The 12,106-nt window shown below is 41.4% G+C and overlaps 1 protein-coding gene across 5 annotated transcripts in view; it reads right to left on the bottom strand.

Annotated features, from left to right (window-relative positions):
• The window catches only part of DENND1A (DENN domain containing 1A), a 1,341,914-nt gene that overhangs the window by 1,061,947 nt on the left and 267,861 nt on the right, over positions 1-12,106 (bottom strand). For all 5 annotated transcript variants that reach the window (XM_078641835.1, XM_078641836.1, XM_078641838.1 and 2 more), the window contains exon 3: positions 5,794-5,837. In XM_078641835.1, the coding sequence (XP_078497961.1) occupies positions 5,794-5,837 (44 nt within the window). The remainder of the gene's footprint in view (positions 1-5,793; positions 5,838-12,106) is intronic.

The raw sequence follows: 12,106 nt of genomic DNA, 5'->3' as shown, positions 1-12,106 counted from the left end.
TAGATAAGTCATATCCCCTTTCAAGCTATAACGGATAGCAAGCCTTACCTTGTCACGACGTTTATAGAATCCGGGGCCTGGTGTAAAAAAAAAGTATTTTGTGGTCGCAAACACAATGATTAGCAATAGCACAAGGTTTTCAAGCACAAAATGGCTTCTGATAATGTGCAAAAGTCTTCTTTACCAGCTGGAAAATTCTTTCTGACTTATACCTCAAAATTGCAAATAGAATGGAGCGTTCTCCTCCTATTTATGGGTTGGGAGGCTATGTGTCAGAGGTTTGTAAGTGCAGTCACAGGCCATTGATAAACTACCAACCCCAAACTGGGATGGTTACTGATTTGGAAATCATGTTGGCGCCTAGAGGGGAGCAGGAAACGTAACGATGCAGAAAAACACGGCTCACCCTCCCCACCACGACTGACATGTGTTCCAAAATGGGAAATACGTTCTTTAAAATAGCCCAAAGTCAATTTGATGGACAACATGGGGTGCTTAAAAAAGTGTTTTCCATTTGGGAATGGTATTGCAGGGCACCAGTACTGCTGTCCACTGCATGTCTTCATTCTGGCAATGGCAACCAATCACAGTGGTCACAAATCGTAACTTGCCACAACATTCACTAGGCAGGTACGGTTGAGGCCTTCTATGAATACTAATTTTATGATGCAATATATTATTGATGGCATTGGAAAATTACAGCCAGGTCACACAATCAGTGCCCTATGTCCAGTCACTATTTGCAACCTACCTGTATAAACATCAGGGCCGTATTTGCGAACAGACATGTGTCGCATCCTTGCAAGCGACAGTGTTTTCTGCATCTACATCTGAACCTCGTCAAAAAGGGTCAAGTTCAGAAATGGACTGTCAAAAACTCAGAACTTACACAATAACTTTGCCACTCGGGTAAGTTACCACCTCTTGCTGTTGCACGTGCAATATGTACATTTCATAAATACCGACAGGACGTGTTTGATGTTCGCAGCCACAGCTGATATAAAGCAATTTCTATAACCCTATTAAAAACACATTGACTTATAAGGTTAAGATAATCAAATGTTTTCCATTCAGTTTTGTTCTTTTCATTTTGGTCTCCAATTATAAATGGCATTTCATAAAAATCGGACACTTGTTCCTTTAGAACTATTTATATATTTGTAACATAGCAGGATTCAAATATAATACAACCAGAGGTGTCATTGAAAACTTCACCAATTGTAGGTTTCCAGAAAAACTCAGTTTTCAAATCTACAGGAACCCTTCTTCAATGCTCTAAATAAATAAGGGGTGTTCCCTTCACATTCCCATCCAGACTTAATCCTGTCGTTGAAAGAAACAGATCCGACTGATTTTGCAGGTTTAGAAACTCCCTGCAGTGGGTCTGTGAATTCATACAGGCCCAGAGTGTGTGGACATTCACTCTTCAGGCGTACCCACACTCCCATCTCTGTTCTAGCGTTTACGAATGCAGAAAACCTGCTACACTGTTGGATTTCACATATTCAGGTGCACAAAATTCGAACAATTCCGATTACAAAATACAAGACTCTCATTCTGCAATTGCAAAGTGAAGCTTTGTGCAAAAGGTGCACAAAAATATATGTGCATTTTAAATTGTTGGTTGCACCTCAACTCAATCATGTCTGGACCCCCTTGGATCTACACTTAATGTAGAAAGTGCACTTCAAAACAATTGGCAATGACTAGAACGTCTATAATTTCAACCATTCACGTCACCCGCTTTGCATTTCCTTAACCATCTTCAAGAACCCGCAGGACTCCCACACCTAAGTTAAAGACATGTTGCGTGAGGTGTACATGATTACTTCAACAGGTGGCCCAGATGTTTCCAGCCCTGAGAGCCATCGCTGGGACATAAGCCAAGAGTAAGTCATACGTGGATGAAAAGACAATGAGGCACCTGGGAGGTGGTCTCAAGGCAAGGTGGGAAATGAACTGAACATTGATTCTCAAAAAGTTCATGGCACTGATTTAATGTATTTAACAGTTTTAATATAAATTAAAACATAACTGTTCTGGCAATAGCACCTTAACTGCAATCTGGATGCATGTCATGGGGGCTACCTTCAGACAGTTCTGGTTGTGTAGCCAACAACACTTGGCAAGGTGGATTCTATAGCACAATACTTGACATAGGAAATGCATCACCCATTAGTCTTTTTCAATGATGCTTCAGTCCCTCATAAGTCCTCGATGTTGTAACCAAAATACAATCGAACGTACATGTTCGAACAATCTATTAACCCACTATGGTGGGTGCTATTAGTCTACCATAAATCCAAATACAAGCTCAAGATAATTTTCAAATCAAACAATGGATTTCCCCTCTGCACCCTGTACTCCTTGCAAGAAGATATCCAGCCAGCTGCCCTCCACTAAATATTCCTATACTTTCACTCCCCATCAACCTAAACTCTCAACTTTTGATGCCAAGCTGAGTATTACTTACATTTGTAATTCTATCACTCTTACGTAATCTCGCCTGGCATCGAGTGGTATTGACTGCTCGTTACATAATGGTCGGTGTGGATGAGCAGTAATTCCCGCTGGTGAAAAATCACAGCCACTATGTGCAATGACCTGTCACCACCGGTGGACAGAACAGGGGCTGAAGCCTCATTAGAACATATTCTAATCAAAGGGAGTGTGATCCCTTACACCACCAGCAACAAAATATAGATTGGGATTAAGCTGCAGGGGCTGTAAGGGCATAATTTGTCGAGGATTAAACTAGCATTAAAGCTGGTAGAATCCTGGCATGCACTGGACCCCTGTTGGTCTTAAAGAAACTGACTAGGATGTGATAGTCCCATCACAACTGCTCCATGCAGGGAAGGCCAATAGAGAGTCCTATCACAGGGTTCGTAGAAGAAGCACACAATGTCATTCCATTGGTGGAGATCTAGTGGTCAGCTGGTTTGCAATGGGTGGGTGAGCAGTAAAATTGAGTAAGCCTTCATTCTGCCTCCCTTGGAAAATAAAGTTGTCCTTCTGTAACATCCTCCTGCCGTGTATTACTGCCCTGTGGTAATGTTTGCTGCCCAGACTGCTAGGCTAGAAACTTTACATAATCTTGCCTAAGATTGTTATCTCTTGTTCTGTGGTCCATCACTTGCCAAAACAAATTATCATTCAGTAGCTTATGTTGCAACTAACTACTCTAGAAGCAAGTGCCCTCTGCTGATCACATAACCTGAGATACTCTCTAAAGTGCTGTCTATCAAGATGCTGCAGAGATGAATTCACTCAAAGTGCATTGGTACCCAAAGGCCTGCCAACCTTAGTTAGTTATGTCAGGGGTAGTTAGACCAAACACATAATATATTTAACGAGGCTCGAGTGGGCTGTGGAAAAGGCTCAAGGAAGAGAAAGGCAGATCTCAAGGGGTGATAAGGATGTTGGAGAAATTGCATTTCAGATAAGGGAAGCAAATGAATGAATGCATTTGAAAGTCACCTACTTGCTCCTTTATCACACATTGAATTAAATCCTCAGCCTTCACTTACTGTCAATATTGGACAATCCACAGATAACCCCATTTGTGGTGGGTGGGAAACAGGTTTAGTGTTTGTTGCATTGAAAACTATGAGCTCTCGGGCAGGCCTCTGAGAATTATCAGTCTTAACGTCAGACATTTGTTCCCAAATTTGGCCAGGTGTTCATCACATCCAGCCCTGCATTGACCGGCTGCCAACACATTTTCAGAAAGACTTTTTCTTTCTGAAAATGTGTTGGCAGCCGGTCAATGCAGGGCTGGATTTTGAATATGAATTTTGCCTGTGTAACATTTCTCTCTGGGCACAAAATCACATTGTTATTTCTCTAACTAGAAACAAAAGTTTGCAATTTTTAAAGAAGTTTTCCACAGCTATTTCACCTCAATATTGTCAACTGGCTGGTGCAGGAAAATTGAATACAAAAAGAAACAACAGGGAAAGGCAGTAAAACATTTTTCAGAATCATAACATTGAGCTTCACTTTTCGTTCCAAATAAAATGACAAAATAAAGTACATATTGGTAAAACAAGATCATGAAATGCTTCACTTTTTGCCCATCTACAAGTAGAGCATTCTGGACATGTCCTTCCCTGTGAGAACATCAACAGTGGCAATATGTTGTTGGCCACTGGAAATGCATGTCCTCAATTTCTTATTGAGGGACTTCTATTTACCACCCACAACATTCATAAAACATTTGAGACAGAAGAGGATAGTGTAGTCTCTAGGCAGACACGCATGTGCCATGGTTTTTGATAAACCTCTATAAAACACAGTGCAAAAATCACCGCTCCAAAATATGTCCCTCACTGATTCAATGCTGTAGAGGCCTTCCAGGTATAGTGTGCTATTTAAGTGCACTCGCTCACGCTCAGATCCAATCAAAGAACACACTTAAAAATGTTTAAGAGTATTTAAATCTTACTAATAATACTATCAATTATTGCTTTTTTTAATAAAGCACTTCACACAACCTTCCTGATGTTTCAAAGCGCAATAAAGTTCAGGTGAGCTAGTAACAAAATGAATATTTCTCTCTTTAGCGACATTAAATTGGCTCGAATAAAATATGTTTCATTTCAGCGGTTAAAAAAATCAGACATGAGCCATGAAGCGCTATGTATTATTCCTGCACAGAGAGCCTGGATGCCATTTCTCTAGTAACAATCAAAGGAGCGGGTTGCTGGGCGATACTACACTATAGCGAAACATAATTAGGCACTGGATGGGGCGCCCAATTGTTTGTTGGTCCAGCCTTCAAATAAATAGGGACTCAGCTCATGCATATTGCATGACGGTCCAGAGGGAGAATTTTCCTGCCTTGGCAGACACCCATGATGTAGCCAAGGTTATGACAATAAGATACCAAAAGCCACTGTACCCCAAGTGATCAAAGGAGACAGAACCAGCTGATACAGAACAGACGATCTGCAGCCGGGGAGGGGGCGGAACCGTGACTTGAACCCACTTTTTTTTTTTTTAACAGTATATCCATTTATTATCTAGAGATGATAAAATAGGATTACACAATGATTTAGTAAATTATTGGGAAATTGGGATGGGAAAGGACCATCTTTTATCAACCTGATGTAATCCTGAGCATATAGATTTAACTTTAAGATTCTAAATAGGTCAATAAAAGCATTGCTGTGCGATTTAGGATAACATCGAGCTAAAAGAGGAAATGATAAACATGTCTAAGTCGATCAAAGAATGCAAAGAAGCCAGCAGAAAATAGACTGCATTTTTTTCACTTTTGTTTCACTTGATTATTTTCCAAGAACTTTTCTTTTAAAGACACATGAACCATGCATTTTTCACATAATCTCATGTCTGAAATATAACTAAAATTAAGATACACCGATTGACTCGTATAGAAACAAATTAAATATTTGTTTTGTTTAGCTTTTTACATGCTGCTAATCAAATTGGTTAGTAACACAAAAAAACGTGCAGGGGCAAAAAAAAAAAAATACAGGCAATTCACAAACATTTCCAGACTTTCTTACAATCCATACTAGAGGTGCATTACTCCATTTCACCACCTAGCAGTGCACATACAGTAATATGGCCATTTTAAACTATTACCTTCCAGTTCGGTTTCCCGCTATGAGATCAATAATTGACCTATGCATTTCAGTTTCCTTACTGTCAAATACTTCTGATCCCTTTAAAAAATCAATGCGTCTGTTTCAGCGGAAAAAAAGCAATACGACTCTGAACTGGTGTGAAAGAAATGTCATGCAAAAAAAAAAAATACATATTCCAAACCTGGTCACTGTAGTCCTCGGGGAACAGCCTTCGCACCTCGGGGTCTGTAAATAATTGACAGATAATATTAATTGGGTTTGGATTAGGGAGCAGGCAGAGAATCACACATTAATATTTGATCACAGGAGGATAGCGGCCCTGGCGGGGGATCCGCGGAGGGCAGCTGAGACCTGAGATGGTGGTAAGCGCGTGGAAGCGCTCTTCAAGGCTTCCGCGTCGCCCTCTGCCCGGAAGACGGAAAAAAGGGGCGAAGGCGACCTGGCGCCCTCGTTAACATTTAGATGCTGCTAGGCCAAACCTTAGATCAACCACGAAAGGGCTGCGTGCTTTGAGGCGGGAAAACCTACCCCGACTGCACATTATGCGATTGAACTAACACAACATGGCCGACATCACAGGATTGATGCTTGTGATGTTCCTCGACTGATACAAATCATACTGCATTAAACACACATTTCTCAAATACTCGTAGATGAAGAACGCCCTCCAAGAACTTTAAAGGCAATGGCGGACCGTTAGAAAACAGGGAGGCAATGTTTTTTATTTCCAAAATTTTAGGCTCATGAAATAGGAATGTTGAATAACACAGGGTAATATGAAATGCAGTGATTTTTATAGAAATAAAGACTACGCATTTATGTTTGTGAATAAGACTTCAAGATGGAATCCTTGTAAGATTCACACACCTTAATCTTTAGTTTACGCAAAAAATGACCAAACGTTAGTTTAAAGCAGAAAACTAGTTCAGTAACAATTTAGTCTAAGTCTAGGCTTAAAACAGTTCTCAGAGAAACGTCACCTCAAACAGACTCTGGGGTAGTGGACTAATGCGTCTACTGCAGGGGCCTGTGTTCGACCTCATGGTCACAGGTTCAAATCCCGGCCGGTCCACTCAGCCTTTCATCCATTTGAGGTCGATAAAATGAGTACCATTGAGTTGGGTAACAACAAACATCTGTTATTTCAGCGCCAAGATGCCCGTAGTGGTGAACGTGCACTTTACAAATACTCATGTTATGTTATGTAGTGGAAGACTAGGTCAAAACCAGTCTATGATGGCCAAAAGTATACTGCTTTGAAATACAGCCATTTTATACACATAATAGGTTTCAGAAAAAAACAAACCCGTAAAAAAGTTTCTACCATTCGCAACAAAGTCACTGTTGCGGGAGGAAAGGTGCTCAAATGGAGAACCAGAAGCCGAGAGCAGCAATATCGTTCAAGACGACTGTCGGCATTGTAAACGGAGACGGACAGCTTCTACTGACCCTTTGAGCGACTGCCGACCTAAAATGCTCGAGCCATAGCTTCTCATCAACTACTTGTATGTACTACAAAAATGGACTTGATCATTAATAGTTTAGTCTACTTTTCATAGACTGCAGGATCTTATAAAACGTGCCTCATAAACCGTGTTGTGCAGTGGTTCTGGCCAAACAATTGGTGTTCCTTGATTCCACATCCGTGTTCTCAGAGATTGACATGGTATCCCATTGCCTGGAGACCCTTGCACAAGGGAGGATGAAGGCAAGGATGGCTCCTTCAGACCAAGAAGGGTCTTGGGGCAGATCGTCTGCTTTTATAGTTTCACGTACTATAGCTCTCCTAATACCCGCGCTCACATCCAGACCATGCAACTATGCATATCACAACCATACGACAACAAAGACATAATGCACAGCCCACTCATAAGGGCTTGCGCACACACTCCCACCACCACAAGATCATACCCACCAAATTGTGCTCACCAATGCATAAAGCAGTCATGCACACTCAAGACACAGCAAACGTCATGACACAGCAAAATAAGTTCTATTTAACACAACTCTTTGACACTGTCATTCCCATAGACCACAGGACCCAACACACAGACCAACAACACAAGGCAAAAGGCCTTACCATCATCCACACGTTTACTTGACTCCACATTCTCACCAACCAAGCAACAGGCAAGTTAATCGGAGCCCTTAAATTCCATTTCCCACTGACTTCCTCACAAACATTATCCTATTTGATCTACAACTACAGGAGCCAACAAGAACTTAACCTAAGAAATGTAGAACCACTTCACAATGGCCTCCAGTCAGTACTCTGACCCCATCTTCCACTGACTCTACAATCAATACGACGAAAAGGCGCCAAGCTCACTCCTCCTGACTGTAGCCATCAAACAGTGCATCACCAGGTCTGCCAACTCCAAAGGCTGCACCCTAGGCCTCTTCATGGCAGCCTTAATCCAAGTGGAGTCCTCCATGCCCCGAACTGCATTTACTTTCCTTCAGGTGAGAAAGTTTACATACTACGAAATTCTGCTTCTATAGCTTACAACCTTGCTTCACTATAACAAACGTCTGCCAATCTTTTCCTCACTTCCAGTGACATGACCTAGTGCACATGTTCCTCTTCCCCCATTATCATTAGTACTAGTAGGGTCTAACTAGACTGCTAACATTACTATCACTAGTCATACAATTGATGCAATTGATACTACGGCAAGTGTTGGTATTATTATTCAAGCTAATCTGTTTAGCTCTAAGACCTCAGCTAGTGATACAAGAACTAACTCTAATGGTGCTAATACTACTACAACTTAACCTAGGATTAATCATACTACCATAATGTAAACTGGTACCACAATACAACAAGTAGTGACAACACCGCTTATTGATATTATCCCTATGGCCAGCATTAGTCCCCTGTATAAGTACTATTCATACTATGGGTCCTACTACTGATGTAAGACTGGTGTACAACTAGAGTAACTGCTACTAATACTGCAAGTACTACTACTACTATAGACATTGCAACTTTTTCAGATACTACAAATACGGCTATTAGCATTAATACTACTAGTATCAGTAGGTTTTTTATTACAAGTAAATGGATAACTATATCAGTGTCAGTACACATAGCAATAGTTACAGTGTGAGTACAATTGTCACTGCAGATGCTAGCACCAGCAACAATAGCAAATAATGGCAGAAGAAGTATTATGGATAATAGTACTCATAGGACAAGTGCTAGCACATTGCAATATTAACAGCAGTAGTAAGTCTGAAAGTAATGATATCAGAAATACCATTATTTGGAGCACTGTGGATGGTGCAAGCATTCACAGCAGTCGTACCAATAGTAGTAGTCCTGTGACCACAGTACTAGTAAGTCATGGGAAGTGTATTAGTGGTACGAGTAGTAGTGATTATAAAAGCAATATAAGTGGTAGCAGTAGTACTAGTATTGATAATAAGTGCAGTGCATGCACCTGATATCCATTGGACTCTTACGTTTCTCAACACTGCAATATTCATTGCTGCTAAATACAACTTTCGAGCATGCACTCAGTCCACTGCTTACATTACTGATCCAGTTGACAACCCGTGTCCCACACAAAAATAGTGAACAAAGGGCATCCTAGCGTGCTGTTACTTCTTGTAGTATTTAGAGAAATACTAATTGAAAAACAAGTTGAACAGGCACATGTGTTCAGGGCCAGCCTACTAAAGAGCACATGCGCAGTCTGTTGAGAGACATATTGTGGACTAACCTAGAACATACAAGGGTGCTTTCAAACCATCCATTGCTTACCATTGGTTGGCCTTCCTGTCACTCTCATTTGCCTACTTCTTATTAATCTCCCAGCTTGTCAATCTTGTGTTTGTCCCTCCCATGATCATTTTCCACTTTACCATCTTTTTTAATTGGCTGGCTTCAACGCTTCTACAGCTTGCTTATCAAGCACTACTTTTTTCTTTCGGGTTAAGCACTCCATAAGAGTGCATGTGCTTTTCAGATGTCTCCCTGAATGTTTCTCTTTGTCACTAGAGTACTTCTCCCACCTTCCTCCATGTTGTGCTTACGGCACGTGTACTCTCCCAGTTGCTTTCTAACCCATGTGCTCCTCCAATGAGCACTACACATTGCTCCCTTGTCCCGACGCATGCCCTCCTTTTCACTCCCCCGTTGCTTCTCCCCCCGACCCCCTCCGTGTTGCTTCTGTTCCCCCCGCACCACACCCTGTTTTGCTTCTGCCCACTCAGACCCTCGATATTGCTCCCCACTTGCGTCCTCCATGCTGCTCCCACCATTTGAGTCCTCCATGTTGCTCCCCCACTGGTGCCACCGTGCCCTCCATGTTGCTCCCCCACTGGTGCCCTCCGTGTTGCTCCCACCAACATGCACTTATGTGCTCATACTGTGGGCGCAAGCCAGTTGAAATCGGAGCCTGCGGCAAATTATGAAGTTGGTAATTATGTTGCGCTCTTCAACGGCTTGATGATGCTATGCTTTTCGGCAGGAGTATGTTAAAATGGGCATATGTATTTATTTTTGTCAATATTTTGTCCACAGATTACTTCCAACATTGTCAATAAAGCTATAAACTATCTATAGTTCTGCCGACATTTGTAAAAGACTTTTGTTGTAGAATTATATGTATCTCTCTTTTGTGCTACTTATTTTTTTCGTATTTATAGCTGCAGCTCAATAAACTTGAAAAGAAAAAGAAAAGGGAAACAAACAAATTGCTCATCATTTCGTAGACGTGCACATGCTTGGTGTGCGTGCCTACAAAAGGAAACAACAGTAGACTCATAACCCCCCTTTTTATTTCAGTTTCTTTTCTTTAGCAATGCTCCACAGCATCATGGATGTGGCCAATGGTTTATGGCCATGTACAAAGTCAATAGCTTCCAAAGGTGCGCTATATTATCTCTGCCAGAATCAATGATATAACGTTATCAGGGCATTTCAGCTTTCTGATTCAGAAATACATTTTGAGGGACTTTGAATAAGTTGAGCATGTCTCTAAAGGATGTTAAAACCAATATACAGTCAACAAAAACGGACTGCATAATCTTTTCAATTTTCCATGAAAAAGAGCGCAGCGAGTTTAGCACAAGACATGCATGTTGACAATTCGTTAAGGGATGGATAGACATTGCATATAGTGTTTTACGTGGGATGCGCTCTGCTCTCTCTAAACACTCGCCGACCAGAAATGCAGATCACTTAGGCATAGGAATCACCCACGCAGCAATGAATACAAACTGACGTTACTTTGGTTTAAAGCATTTTTACAAGTTAAAAGAAAAAAGAAGAGAGTTTAGAGGATTTCGGTAGAAAGCAAGAGCGAGCAAAGAAGATCCTGGAGTGAGAGGAATACATTCTGATGGGGGATGAAAAGGGAAGAAGGAAAATGAGAAGCTTGAGCCTGACAGATGAGCAGTTGCTCGACAGACAGCATTAAAAAATAACTTCCTGTCATCCTGAAGTTTCAAAGTCAGCGAGGTTCATGTATTAATCTGGGAATATCAGCATTTATATCCCTGCTGCGCGAGTCTTAAGGGGAGTTAGTCTTCAAGCGCGTACAGGGCGCGCTTCAACTCAGCCCGGCTCCACTCACTTCTCCTACGGCACGGCTTGTCCACCTTTCCCAGGCTTCTAGAGCTACCTACTGTCTTTGCCTACCTTATGCTTCACTTCACCTCACTTCCTGGTGGTCATGCGCACGTCAAGTTCTTCCAGCATGGTTTAAATTTTGGCTCACATATCTGGCATCAACCCTGTGGTTATCGTACCAAATATGTCCAACTTTAGTCCATGATCGATCGCAACATTCCGAATATTCACAAAATTCACCTCCTGTAAATTTACATATACAGGAACTAAGCAGGGATCAATTACAGAGCTCTTATCCTTACAACATGTCATGGGTCCAGTCCTCTTAGACCAACATATAAGACCCTTGAATCATAGTAACTTTTAAATTTGTACCTTTTCCCCGAATGGTAACGATCTTATCCAATACTGCTGCCCTTCAGCCACCACAATCCACATTTAAAACAAATAGAGTGCTGAAACATGGCACACATTGGCAGTATTGATTTGCCTATATATTATTATTTCTTTAACTGTTTAGTAAAGGTAAAAAACAAGATAAACTTTATTGAAATGAGAGGAATGAAATGGCGAATTCATCACCCAAGACACCCATGGTAATACCATATGCTGAATGACCGCATAACTTATAGTACTTCCACCCAAAATATATATGGAAAAAAGTTTTTACCTAAAAGTCCAAATTAATAACGGCAATAAAGAAAAGGCGAGGCTACTAACAACAGCAGACCCTATCCCTCCACCTAAAGTTTCTATAAGGCCAATGAAAAGTAGCAAGGTGGGTATTCACCCCTGCTTTACTGTTCCAAGAGGGCCTGCTCAGAAAGGGCAAGGCTAATGCCAACAACATAGCCGCGCCTCGGCACACAGATCCATTTTGTGTATCAGGAAGAAAAGAGGACAAAAAACGTTCCTT

Source organism: Lissotriton helveticus, chromosome 5_1 (assembly GCF_964261635.1).
Source record: "Lissotriton helveticus chromosome 5_1, aLisHel1.1, whole genome shotgun sequence".
In the NCBI taxonomy this organism is placed as follows: Eukaryota; Metazoa; Chordata; class Amphibia; order Caudata; family Salamandridae; genus Lissotriton; species Lissotriton helveticus.
The sequence above is the reverse complement of the archived record's forward strand: the minus strand, read 5'-3'. Positions and strand labels throughout refer to the sequence as shown.